Below are 13149 nucleotides of genomic sequence, written 5' to 3' on the forward strand. Positions count from 1 at the left end.
GACACCATAAATCAACGGACCGCGACACCTTCGGAAGAAGAAAGACGTTTGACGTCTAAATCACCTGACGCAGTTTTTCTCTCACTTCATGTTGTTTTGCGACATGAATTCAGACGCGGTTTTATTGCTAGAGACGGTTAACTTTGCCGCAGAGAAACACCGCAACCAGCGGCGCAAAGATGCGGAACAAACGCCGTACATTAACCACCCCATCGGTACGTAGCACTGTCTGTACTTTGTTGTGATGCCTTCAGGTGCTGCACGTAAATCTTTTCTACACCTGAGAAGTTGAAATAAGAACTGGATTCAGACCATGCTGGATTTTAAAGTAGTTTCTGATGTTTAACTTTTGGTATGAACAGTTACATGACAGTTAATAAAATCCATGTTGGATATTTAAGTAATTGAATAGTAGTGTAGTTTTTACAGTAAGACTCAGGGACTCGTGGAAGGTGACATTCTTGTTTTTTTGTATTATTTGAATGGCTGGGACACTTTTTTTAAAATCTAACTATTATTATTAACAACAACTTACAAAATGTTTTGCATGACAGCTGACAGCAAACTGGAACAGCTCCATAATATAGGTCAAAGTCCAAAACAGTAGGGAAAGAAAAGGAATTCCCCAGACTCCCTTATAAAATCACTCAATTTAGTGAGATGTTCAGTTTGGAGAAACTTAATAAACTGTGTGAAAAGCTGTCTATGACAAATTCTTAAGTATCTGGGCCTCCTTGTAAATTCAGCACATGCTATAGGCCGACATTAAGTTCTTTCTTGTTTTTTTGAGGCTAAAACATTGTGTTCATTTATCCTAGTGACGTGCTCTCTCGTTCTCTGCTGAAAATCTGCATCACACAAAAAAAAGGCTAGGAAGGTGGCACCTTTTAAAGGAGACATATTATGCTCATTTTCTGGTTAATAAGTATATTTTGGGTTACTATTAGAAAAGGTTTACATGCAAAGTCACAGAGTAAAAGGCTGGATAACTGACGAGGCGTTTCAGGAGCAGTGTTTTCATCGGGAGAGAGGAGCGCCTGTTGGTGTAGACTTTGACCTTTTTAACTTTTACGATCTTTTAGATGCACAACAACAAATATAAAACACTGACAGAAAGGAAAAAGCAAAAAAGGCACAATAGGTCAGGTCACTTTAAAGTGTCAGTGGAAAACAATGTTTCATGAACAAAAACAAACTGGCTTTCTAAAAGTTAAATAATAAGTATTGATAACTGTGTTGAATGATTGTGGACAATCGTGATTTTTGTGGCAGCAGCTGAAACAATAAGCCTTTCCTCTCTCTGATGCTCACAGCTCTGTGTGTGTACTTTTAAGGAGTAGCAAGAATTCTCAGCCATGAAGGAGACGTCACAGACATCGAGGTCCTGCAGGTATGTTATCAGTGAGTGACTGTTAGGTAACACCGTCAGGCAGAGGGTGTGTTGTATTACAGATTGTGTGTGTTGACTTTGTGTTGCAGGCTGCCCTGCTTCACGACACAGTGGAGGACACAGACACCTCTCCTGCAGAGCTGGAAGCAAAGTTCGGGCCGATCGTGGCGCGTATCGTTCAGGAGGTGACCGACGATAAAAGCCTGCCCAAACAGGAGAGGAAGCGCCAGCAGGTGGAACATGCGCCTCACTGCAGCCGGCAAGCCAAACTGGTCAAACTGGCGGATAAACTGTACAACCTGAGGGACCTGAACCGCTGCACACCTGTCGGTCAGCACTGCTCACTGTCACTGCCTTACACTGTCACTGAGTCACATGTGGAGAGTTTTCTTCTTCAGGACTTCAATTAAATTTAATTAAATGTTAAAATCTTTATTGTGTCAAAAATAATCAGCATTAAATGTTTGTTTGAAATGATATACTTCATTTTACAGTGAAAACACATTTTAATGTGACAGAACTATATGGATAGAGCATGTAGGCTGTCAGGATGTCAGATTTTCACTACGCAGTTATTATTATCGTGGCCAAAAAAAACAGAATCCAAAAAACTTGAGTGAACTTTCGTTGAGTGAGGGTGGAGTGTCCCGCTGCCATTTGTCATCTCTTACTGACAGTAGCTAGCTAGTTACTGTGTCTTCTTCTTTTTCTCTGCTTCTTGCTTCTCTTCCTCTTTTTTTCCTGTTTCATGGACTGGCAACCTTTTGTTTCTTTTTCTTTTTTTGGCTTTCACATTTTTTTGCAGCAGACTGCACTGAGGGGCATTACTGCCATGTAGTATGACAAAGCAAGAATGGAAAGAAATGGAAATGCCTTAAGAGATGCTGCATTTATTACAAACATGGTACCAGTAGAAACTTTTTAATATCATGGTAACTGCGACTCTCCTATGTATAATGTGATTTTATCTGAACATTAGATAGAAGGAAAAGAAAACAACAACTAAACTAAAAAATATCAGGTTGTTGTTTTATTTGTATTTCTTGACAATAGTAAACATTTCCAATTAGTCCTTTTAAACTGTGGAGCGGAACCTTAAGTACAATAAAAATAAAATAATTAATTATGGGAAAGACATTTCTTTCAGAGAGTTCAGTTAGAGACGTGTCATCCTGTCTAACTTCTACTCTAATGACTGCTGAGGAGTTAAAACTCTACTTAAATTATTCTTGAAATGACTGTACGGACACCAGACATGTTCTCAAATAAATGTAGAGGAGTAAAACTGTAACACTTCTGTTTGAACACACAAGAACCAAAACTTCACAATGTACTGAGTCACCATACCTTCTCCCTGTTTGTGTGTGTGTGTTGGCAGGTTGGTCAACCGAGCGGGTCCAGGAGTATTTTTTGTGGGCCTGTGAGGTGGTGAAAGGCCTGAGAGGAACCAACTCTGCTCTGGAGGAGAAGCTGGAGGAACTGTTCAGACAGAGAGGAGTCCAGCTCTGACAACACGGCCGCAACAAAGACTGTATAAATTACAAATAACACAACTTTTTCATAAGTAAATTATACAAATAAATCATATTTCGTATGCATTTGTGTGGTCTTTAATATTTTGTTGTGCTCAAAGTTTGGTATAGCGTCATCAGTTAATTATTCAAGAAGTATTTATGAGTAGTAGTGTTTGTAATTGAAGGATGTGATACTGCTGAGTTTAATACCTGTAACTTCTAAAGAAACACACAGGGTCAGTCACTACGCACTGATTCTTTTTCTGATATTGTGGATTAAAAAATATTCACTTTCTAATCAGAGTTTGCAGAGTTGATACTTTAAAAACAAGGACATTAGAGCTGACAATAGGACTATTATGTAAATTCAAGTAGGTGAAGAAGAGGCTTTATAGATTCATTCATAAAACAAGCACCAATGACCAAAAGCACATTTACAACTCAAGTTTTCTATAGATTATAAACACGCTAATAGAGCAAAGGAATTGGTATTGAATGGTTGAAGTATTAGATACAAGAAGTGGGTGATTATCTTCAGTATATGCATGTTAACATGTCTATATACAGTACACACATTGTACAGGATTTAAAGAAAAGGTCAGGACTGTTAATTCACAGTGGATCTCTATTGGACTGATCTATCTGTAGCGGTGATATCAGCCACTAGAGGGCGGTGTTACAGTATGAATATTAGCTTCTATCTTCTTATCAACTCTCTAACTCGATGTTTATTTCGGGGGACTAAAACAATGATAGTAACCACTAAACTTTACTGATTCAGTGATCTAAACAGTCAATTGGATGTTATTTAGTGTAAACAGCTGTGCGCCTCTGATTGACAGGAAGTGTCTGTCGGAACAAATCAACTTCCGGTCCGCTCGCTCTGACTTCCGCTTGATGAGAGCGACGACCGACAACGAGCTCATTTTGACCGAGTAAAATACCCATTTTTTACTTTTTATTCAGCTGGTACCGTCGACCAGACAGCCATGTCTAGTCGCGAAGCCCTCAACATGAAGCTCCCTCCGATCCAGTCCACGGCCGGAGCCGTGCCGATCCGGAATGAGAAAGGTGAGACGTAGCGGGTAGCTAGCAGGCGGCTAGCTGCGTGCTAAGTTAGCCAGCTAGCATAGCGCAACCTCACTGCTAACAAACGTAAACAACACAAATACATTGAAGAGGCTGATTATTCATCTCAATAAAAACAGCCAATAACATCAGATGGAGCTTATTCCTGAAGGCTGCAGCAGTTTACTCCTGAGCTTGGTTCGGAAAGTAGATACTCAATCATCACAAGAGTGTGATGTTTTGGTGTCTATATACTTTTGACCTATTAGAGAAGTCACATTAAACTGGAGCCGCTTGTACGACCTGAGATTATGACAGGCTCTCCTACACTGTATATTAATATTCACTTTAAATTGAGGTATGTGTGACTTTAGGATTTGAGCTCGGTTGTGTTGAAACTGCCAAACAGCTATACAGATCGGTATCAGCTGGCTTTTTTGAAAAATATAATATTATTAGGTCTGCACCGAGCAGTTAATTTCATTATTGAAGAATCTATCAATATTTTTTCCCGACACACTTTCCTAGAGCCTAAGGAGACTTTATTTAGTTGCTTATTTTGATGAACAAAATGCTCAAAATCAAAAGATAATTCAGTTTACAATTCTAAAACAAATATGGACAACAAAATCCTCAGATTTGAGAAGCTTGAACTGGAAAATCTGACAGCGAACAGTGAAACGATTGACTATTAACCTTTTGGCAGATGATTTTTATGAATGTGTCGGTGCTTCTGGATTTTGTATTGGTTTTAAAAACAAAGTAACCATGAATAGTAATGAGATGTAGATTCAAAATAATGTGTACTCTAGCTTTAGAGATGGAAAAGCTCATCATTGTCTCTGTATATCTCAGGTGAGCTCTCCATGGAGAAGGTGAAGGTGAAGAGGTATGTGTCAGGTAAACGTCCTGACTATGCGCCAATGGAGTCGTCGGATGAGGAAGAAGAGGACTTCCAGTTTGTGAAGAAGGGAAAGGAAATGGAGCCGGAGGTGGAGCAGGAGGAAGAGGATGTCTCCGACCCACGTCTCAAACGTCTGCTCAACCGTGTGTCTGAGGACGTGGAGGAGAGGTATCACAGCTCAGAGGACCTGATTTGATTGATGGTTATTTAATTTTGTGGCGATGAAATGTATTTAACTCCGCATTGCTTCCTGTTTCTTTGTCCTCAGGCTGGCGAGACACAGACAGATCGCAGAGCCTGAAGTTGTGGCTGAGAGCAGCGAGGACTCTGATGAAGGCACCTGGCACCCAGAGCGTGAGGAGAGCAGTGAGGAGGAAGAGGAGGAAGAGGAAGAAGTGGATGATGAGGTTGCTATCCGTTCTGTTTAACAAAATGTTCTGAGTTTTTCTTTATGTCAATTCAGAAAAGTTTTTAATGTGCACTTTGTCATTCTGTGCAGGAAATTGAGAGGAGACGAGCGATGATGCGGCAGAGAGCCGTTGAACGCAAGAACGAGGAGATGGAGGTCATGGAGGTGGAGGAGGAGGGCAAGTCCGGGGAGGAGTCAGAGTCCGAGTCTGAATATGAAGAATACACCGACAGCGAGGATGAAGCAGAGCCTCGGCTAAAACCGGTCTTCATTCGCAAGTACGAACTGACAGTTGCACTTCGGCCCATAATTGTTCTGCTACTGTCTTTGTTGATGCAAGAGCACCGGTCACGCACCCATCATGTTCACTTTCAGCTGTTTCTTGATTTTAAAAAGCTTTTAAATAACGGAGGACATTTGATGTGAAGAATTTATAGGAAATGAAGCATCTTTAACGCTGAATTAGCGGAGCTTTGTCGGGGGCAATTCTTTAATAACTCTGTAGGGAGGAAGAGTATTTAGCTGCTCCGTTGACCACCAATCAAGACAAGCACCTCATCAATTTGCAAAAAACTGATCTGCTGCTACAGCAATGAGTGAGAATAATGATAGTGATGGTGCCGTTTCATATCAGAAATACACAAATTTGTTGACCTGTATAAATTATTAATGTATTTGTAGCATATAACAAAATATTAAAACAATGTTACCATGGATACAAAGTAATAGCGCTTCATTTGCACCACAGAAAGGACAGAATCACTGTGGCGGAGCGTGAAGCAGAGGAGCAGAGGCAAAGAGAGCTGGAGGCCGAGGCCAAGAGGCAGGTGGAGGAGCGACGGCGCTACACCCTCAAGATCGTGGAGGAGGAGGCTAAGAAGGAGTTTGAGGAGAACCGACGCACGCTGGCTGCTCTCGACGCTTTGGACACGGACGGAGAGAACGAGGAGGAAGAATACGAAGCTTGGAAAGTCCGAGAGCTGAAACGCATCAAGAGGGACAGAGAGCTCAGAGAGCTGTGAGTAAATGACTGTATGATGAAATGACGTATTTCAGTAAGCACAGTGCTGTTGATGAGGATGCTAACGAGTGGTGTTTGTTCTCAGCATGGAGAGGGAGAAGGCTGAAATTGAGCGATTCCACAACCTGACGGAGGAGGAGCGCCGGGCCGAGCTGCGCAACAGCGGCAAAGTCATCACCAACAAAGCCACCAAAGGCAAATACAAGTTCCTCCAGAAGTACTACCACAGAGGAGCCTTCTTCATGGTAAGTCACTGCAGAGAGGATAATCGGTCTACCCCTGATCTAAAGATGTACCTACGCAGGCTAACAGTCACAGGGAGCCCAACTGATACAACAGCATGACCTATTATAGCTTATTGGAGAAACAATCTTGTCAGAGAGCACTGCCAATTTTATTTTAACTGTAAAATGTCCAGCTCTCTACATATCCAAAGGAGCTTATAACGTTTGAGTTGTTGTTACAGGCGGTAAATCATCTGCTGCTGACGTCACGGTCGAGGGTGCAGGTTGCTCTGCGGTCTTTAACTGTGAACATGCTTTCTGTTACAGGATGGCGAGGACGATGTGTACAAGAGAGATTTCAGTGCCCCGACGCTGGAGGATCACTTCAACAAAACCATCTTACCCAAAGTCATGCAGGTCAGCTGCTTTTTTATGTTTTATGTGTTTCCTTTCACTGTAGAGGGCGTACTGAGGCTTAAACAAAATGTTATAGTAGAAGAATTATTCACCTTTGTGATCGATTTATCTTAAAATCTAAATTTACTAATATCATAATCTTAAAGTGAACCAGAAAACTCGAGAAATTAAGTGAATTTGGCTTCTTCTCGTCTCTAAAATGTTGTTATTGTTAGTCCATTGAAACATTTACCAAATGTGTGTATATGCATTTTACTCTTTTAAGTGGAAATTTACCAGCTGGATGTTTTCATTTCTTCCATACGTTACATGGAAGGGAAGCCAGTTCTCTGGTTTTACCTGTTGTGTTTTGTTTTTCCTCTAAAAGGTCAAAAACTTTGGTCGCTCTGGACGCACCAAGTACACCCACCTGGTGGACCAGGACACCACGTCGTTCGACTCGGCCTGGGCCCAGGAGAGCGCTCAGAACAGCAAGTTCTTCAAGCAGAAGGCGGCAGGCGTGAGGGACGTGTTTGACCGGCCCACAGTCAAGAAGAGGAAGACTTAAGATGTGAGACGGACTTTACCCGGTCCTCACTGCGGATTTAGAGACTGTCCAGAGACGAGAGCTGCTTTCTGCTGAGTCCAGGGACTTTCTTTCCTGGACTTTATGTTGTGGAAGGAAAACAGACTGACTCCACCACCTTGACGTACTGTTTATCAACCAGGAAGATGCACCATCATTTAAAAAATGTAATTTTGGATCGTCTAACCCTATTTAAAAAGCAGCAGGTTTTCAGTTCTTTAATATGCAGAATATCCCTTTAACATGAGATCTTGGCTTTAAAAAGGGGACTCGAGTTTCCTTTTGCATTCAACGATTGCTGCTTTTTAAGGAGATGAAAGGAAATTATTAGTGATGTCTAAAGATCTCAATCTATTGTCACCAGGTTTGAGCCACATCACACTCGGATACCTCCTTCAGTTTTAAAGCGGTGGGTTCGGATGTAATTTTGTACAAATCAGATTTCAGATTCTTGTACCGATTTCCTGCATTATCCTTTTTTCGCCATATTTGTGACAGTACAGATATTGTAACTTGATTTGTTTGTGAATAAAACTTCTTTTCATCCTTTTAAAAACTTTTCCGCGGAGAGCAAAACGAGTATTTAAATGACTTTAATCATCACAACAGGAGGCGGTCCAACTTTTATTTTTAAAAAAGAAAAAAAAAGGATGTAGAATAATAACACCACAAGAATCAAACTGCTGAGTTCAGTTCAAACCAAAACAAAGTGAAGTGAAGAGTGAAGCAGTCCAGTGTGTAAATGTTTGTTCAGTTGGTCAGAGCCACCAGAGCCTCCACCACGTTCCCCATGTGTTCCCTCAGACTGCGTTCTGCCACGGCCCGCGAAATCTCCATCTCTGACATCTGCACAACATGAACCAAATGAACCTTTTAGGAACGTAATCAGCTGACAAACTGAAGTAAATGCACAAGTTTAATTATCTTGACTTCAGAATTTAATGGATAGATGGGGTCTTTTGATGTGGGGGTTGTATGAGGTACGTATCCCGAGTCAATGTATTAGCTGCAGTAGTCGACCGTAAGTGTACGTTAAAAAATCATACGACGACACATGAAAAGACCCCAATGTCACTTTAAATAATACACACTGTCACACAATTACTAGTCCATGAGTGGGATGCAAAAACACATTCAAAACAGCCGCCACGTGTTGATGTACATCATCACTGTATATGGACACTCCTGGGTCAGGGGCTATGGCTGCAACTAACAATTATTTTCATTATCCATTAATTATTTTCATGAGTAATTGTTCAGTCTACAGAAAAGTGACATTTTGAAGTTGCTTCTTTTGTCCAACCTACAATCCAAACCCAGATTGTGGTATTATTCTGCATGCACCCACATACTTCTGGTCCTGTACCGAAAACAGATGTGTGGCTTTGACATCAACTGAATAGATTAAACGGACAAAAAAAAAGAGTGAATAACTTACAACTAGTTCTACGTCCTCTTTCTTGATGGTGACTTTGGCCAACTCTTTTTCTCTGAAAGCAGAATGATGCACGGTCAGAAAGGAAAATCAACAGAAAAGTTCAAATTCATCAATCCAAAAACAATGACATGTGTCCACATGTAAAGAGCCAGGAGAGTCAACACCGATCTCACCTCTCCTGTTTGGCTTTCTGTTCCCGTGACCTTCTGTCTCCAATCACTGACATGGCCTGGAAGAAAAAATAATATTGTTGTCAGCATGTAGGTCATTTATGAAAACCATAAGAGCTTAGTTTCACCAATGAAACAGGAGATTAATTTGGATAGGATTGTTTTTACCACTGTTGGTCTTTTTATCTCCATTTTAAAAGGTTTTGAATGATCAAATCAGTGACATTTTAAAATAAAGCACAAACAGGCTTCTGCACTTATGTATGTGACTTTTGGCTTTTATCAAAATATAATAAACTAAGTATTAATATTATGATATCAGGGTGAAGTTGACCTTTGGGATATAAAATGTCTTCACTTCATTTATCCTTTCAGTTCATATTCAGTTTTATTATTTACAATATTAATTAGTTAATTATACAAACTACCAAATACACAAATATTTATTTTTCCATGACTGAATAAACAAGCTGTTCTCAGAGGAAAATAAAGTCCCAGAACTATGTTTGAAGCAAGAAAGGTGGCAGGGTCTGCCACATGTAAACAAAACAAGTGTGTTGTCCTTTAAGGTCAGTTTATTTATTCAGTCATGAAAACAAAGAGTTTGTTTATTTTGTTTATTTAGTTTGTTTAGGCATTACAAAATCAGTCAGTGAAGATCTTTCTCTTCTGATTAAAATTTCTTCCATAAAACTACAAAGTGCTCCTTTAAAATCGCAGAGGGCATTTTAAAAAACCCTGTAAATAACTACATGATATTCTTTAACACCTGCTGTAAGTGTAATGTTGGTTTGACGTTTATTTTTTACATTATATTATTATTTTCTATCTGCACTACGCTCTGTCCCTGTTCTGTTCTGTTGGAGTCTATAACGGTTACTGACACTGTGATTAGCTAGCTTAACAGCTTCAGCTAGCTAGCTATGAGGCAGTTAGCCACTAGCTTGTCAAGTTAAATAATTCGCTGCACACAAAGCAAACAATACTTATATTTTCAGAAGTAGCGATTGCAACTACTTGAAATCTATATTATTAGTTAGAATAAAACAACATTAAAATAAAACACACAACTCTTCCTAGCTTAACCCTTCACATGGTTTTGTGTCAGGGATGATGTTCAGCGGTGTAGCCGGCAGTGGCCGCATGTTTCCGGGCTAACGCTAGCCGCTCTCACCGTTTCTAAGTCGGAGCTGGAGATTTCCTTCTCCTCCGCGTAGTCCGTGACTCTCTCCAGATCAGCCGCCCCGCTGTCATGTTTCCGAGGCTTTTCTGCCGGTTTCCCGGTGCAGTTCTCCTCGGCTTCCAGGTCCAAATCGACGTCTCCCTCTGCCGCCATGTTTGCTCCAGTGAGGCCGGAACAAAGAGGAAGGTTCCGCCAAGCGTCGGAGGGAAAACGGGGTAGTACCTACCGGAAGGGAAGGACAATTTAAAGGAAAAATTCGTAGTTTCCTTTAGATCATAATTTTGTATGATTCTGTGATGTTGTTGTGGTACTGTATAATCAGAAATTAACCTGATACGTTTACTTAAGATCTGTACTTTATCTGGGGACCGGGGACAATAGAGTGGTGTAGATTGTAGTCCTAAATCAGTTAGGAAATCAGTTAGCATTTAGCACGTCCAGTTCCTTCATCTTAGAGTAAATGGGTTTTTTAAATTGGTTTTGTTCTACAACATAAAATACATCATTTAATGTCCCAAAATTAACTCATAAAGCTCTTCTGTGTGTTAAATACGGCGGTGCTAACAAGTGTCTAAATGAGACTACAGAGCGAGCACAGAGACTTTAGTGGTGGTGACGTTTAAGTCGTGTGACCGTGATGTCGTCTGTTTATAGCCTAACATTAGCTTTTTACTGTTAGATATTTAATTTACGCTTCAAAAATCACAAAAGTGTTGATATAATAATCCAAAAACAACAAAAATCCCATCTGCTTTTTGTTGAGGGAACCAGAGCGATGCTAACTTCCAGGTTAGCCTACAAATGACGTCATTGCTACACCACTGGAGCGATGTAGCATCTCAAATTGCACATAGAAGCAATGCAGAGCCATGAAATTCATACTGCGTCTTTGATTATCCCTCTCTGACTGCCAAAGGACAAACTGATGTCTCTTATCTGTGATTTTTTTTCTAACAATGTAAGAAAAGTGTTTTGATTCAGTTTAAATCCTATGTTTTTCCATCAAGACTTAGTCTGGAATTAATTATTTATCTGATATTTAATTGATTATCTATATCTATATTCTTGGAGTTTTACTGTGGTTCTTGGTATTTATATGTGTAACACGTGCAGGGGCAACTGTCACAGCATGAGGCAGATGTAACATTTGACTTATTGCGTTTTAATGAATATTATGACTCTAACCTTGATTGTAAAAACAATTGATGACTATTAACAAGCAGAAGACAGATACAAGTTCCCCACTAACTACCCACTAACAATACAATACAAGCAATGTTTATATTCTGCAAGTTGATTTTCATTTCAAATTGAAATTAATGCAAACTAAAAGCCGCCTGGAAGACAAAAAACGTGCTTTGCCTAAATATACAAAACAGCAGAGTTGTAAGTCTGACAAACTGTTACAGACCTGGGATCTGTATTTACAACAGTGGTGTTCCACTCAGAAGCTGTGGGGGGCGCCAAATCACACAAAATGCCAATATCTACATAGTGTTGCTTTCATTAAAGAGTTTTCAATGTGTAGGAAGTGTTTTTTTGTTTTGTTTTTTTACCCAGAAGTCCAGCAATATATTTTCTGAAGGGTATTCTCACAACTGCTTTATTGTATCACAAGGACAGTGGGACATGAGGAGTTTCCTGGGGATGAATGTGCATTTTGTAATTTAGAATTGCAATCAAAGTATAAACTGATAATAATCTTTGTGTACATGCATGTAAAATACAAACATTTTGTTTATCCACTGTCAGTGGAGTGGATGATATATATATTTTGATTTGATTCCATATAAATCAGGTTTAAACAGTATATTGTCTTGTTATTGTCTAAGAGATGGTGAGAAAAAGACAATAACTGGATTTGCAGACTTTTATCTAAATCACTCCTCCTCCGTCTATTCCTGTCTGTTTTAAGAGGTTTACTCGACTCTAATAGCCGGTCAACCACAGCAACAGATTTCCTCTGTCTCCAGTCTTCTCAGACCTTTCGTGTGCTTGAGCTTTTTCTATCCACCTCCCAATAATCAGATTAAAGCACAGAGAAACCTTCTCTTCATGCGGACTGAAGTGCTCTGTGGTTTCTCTGGTTCATCCTCTGGATGATGTGCGTGGACGTGAGCGGCCGGAGGGATGGCACCCGGGCTGGAGAGAGGTCACTGTCATCACACCAACCCCTTCATCCTGCTGTATGACTGAAGGCTGTCAGGCTGTTTGGAGCTCAGAGACGTGATGTCAAGTTGCAAGCTTCGGACTCAGGTGAGATGATGAATGAAAGCGTGACGGATATTTCTCAGAAAAAAAAAAAAAAGAGGCACGTCTGCATGTGCATGACAGACCTGAAGTGGTCCAGGACATTCTGGGAATAAAACTGAGATTCCTGCACAAAACTCATGAATTAAAAGATCTTTAACACTTTATTTTGATTCCACACTCATATAAAGTGTTTATAAACTGTATATGAACATTAATAAATTATTAATAACTCACTACATTTTTACAACCCAGCCTTTGAGATTTCCTCTAATTGGTACTAAGATGCTTTTATTTAAATTCAAAAATCATTGAGGCCAGGCCCTAATTTACAAACTAAGTTCAGAAACCATTAAATCCTTATAGAGAGGAGTCCACATACTTTTTAAACATACAACACATAAAAGTTAGACATCAGACTTGATTTTGAGTTGAGTGTGTGAATGTGGCACAGATGAAATCTTTCTTTAACAGTCTGTCCTCAGCAGGTTGTTCACTCAGTCACGCCACAGTTATGAATGGGTACATTGTCTTTCTATTGGGGGGACGACTCTTATTACTTCCAGCTACATGTGAATCATTCACAACACTCAGCC

The 13149-nt window shown here is 40.0% G+C and overlaps 3 protein-coding genes across 3 annotated transcripts; 2 read left to right on the forward strand and 1 right to left on the reverse strand.

Annotated features, from left to right (window-relative positions):
* The first annotated feature begins 11 nt into the window (after positions 1 to 11).
* On the forward strand, positions 12 to 2988 carry hddc3 (HD domain containing 3). Its single transcript, XM_084348509.1, has 4 exons — positions 12 to 215; positions 1335 to 1390; positions 1480 to 1720; positions 2769 to 2988. The coding sequence occupies exons 1-4, from the start codon at positions 89 to 91 to the stop codon at positions 2897 to 2899; spliced, it is 555 nt and encodes a 184-aa protein (XP_084204635.1). The 5' UTR covers positions 12 to 88; the 3' UTR covers positions 2900 to 2988.
* Positions 2989 to 3783: 795 nt separating this feature from the next.
* mfap1 (microfibril associated protein 1) lies at positions 3784 to 8073 on the forward strand. Its single transcript, XM_084347122.1, has 8 exons — positions 3784 to 3975; positions 4828 to 5044; positions 5145 to 5283; positions 5376 to 5563; positions 6034 to 6303; positions 6392 to 6551; positions 6858 to 6947; positions 7315 to 8073. Exons 1-8 carry the CDS (start codon positions 3894 to 3896, stop codon positions 7492 to 7494), a joined length of 1326 nt encoding a protein of 441 aa, XP_084203248.1. The 5' UTR covers positions 3784 to 3893; the 3' UTR covers positions 7495 to 8073.
* Positions 8074 to 8123: 50 nt separating this feature from the next.
* hypk (huntingtin interacting protein K) lies at positions 8124 to 10508 on the reverse strand. Its single transcript, XM_084348766.1, has 4 exons — positions 10295 to 10508; positions 9124 to 9179; positions 8951 to 9002; positions 8124 to 8358 (listed from the first exon to the last, which is right to left on the reverse strand). Exons 1-4 carry the CDS (start codon positions 10454 to 10456, stop codon positions 8263 to 8265), a joined length of 366 nt encoding a protein of 121 aa, XP_084204892.1. The 5' UTR covers positions 10457 to 10508; the 3' UTR covers positions 8124 to 8262.
* Between the last annotated feature and the right edge of the window lie 2641 nt (positions 10509 to 13149).

This window comes from Pagrus pagrus, assembly GCF_965226575.1.
Source record: "Pagrus pagrus genome assembly, chromosome: 1".
NCBI lineage: Eukaryota > Metazoa > Chordata > Actinopteri > Spariformes > Sparidae > Pagrus > Pagrus pagrus.

Excerpts from the sequence above, each read along its gene's own strand:
- hddc3 (XM_084348509.1), top strand. The coding sequence starts at position 89 with ATGTTGTTTTGCGACATGAATTCAGACGCGGTTTTATTGCTAGAGACG. Across the intron at positions 216-1,334 it reads GTACATTAACCACCCCATCG|GAGTAGCAAGAATTCTCAGC; the intron begins GTACGTAGCACT and ends TGTACTTTTAAG. Across the intron at positions 1,721-2,768 it reads GAACCGCTGCACACCTGTCG|GTTGGTCAACCGAGCGGGTC; the intron begins GTCAGCACTGCT and ends GTGTGTTGGCAG.
- mfap1 (XM_084347122.1), top strand. The coding sequence starts at position 3,894 with ATGTCTAGTCGCGAAGCCCTCAACATGAAGCTCCCTCCGATCCAGTCC. Across the intron at positions 6,304-6,391 it reads GACAGAGAGCTCAGAGAGCT|CATGGAGAGGGAGAAGGCTG; the intron begins GTGAGTAAATGA and ends GTTTGTTCTCAG. Across the intron at positions 6,948-7,314 it reads TCTTACCCAAAGTCATGCAG|GTCAAAAACTTTGGTCGCTC; the intron begins GTCAGCTGCTTT and ends TTCCTCTAAAAG.
- hypk (XM_084348766.1), bottom strand. The coding sequence starts at position 10,456 with ATGGCGGCAGAGGGAGACGTCGATTTGGACCTGGAAGCCGAGGAGAAC. Across the intron at positions 9,003-9,123 it reads CAGAAAGCCAAACAGGAGAG|AGAAAAAGAGTTGGCCAAAG; the intron begins GTGAGATCGGTG and ends TTCTGCTTTCAG. Across the intron at positions 8,359-8,950 it reads AAGAGGACGTAGAACTAGTT|ATGTCAGAGATGGAGATTTC; the intron begins GTAAGTTATTCA and ends CATGTTGTGCAG.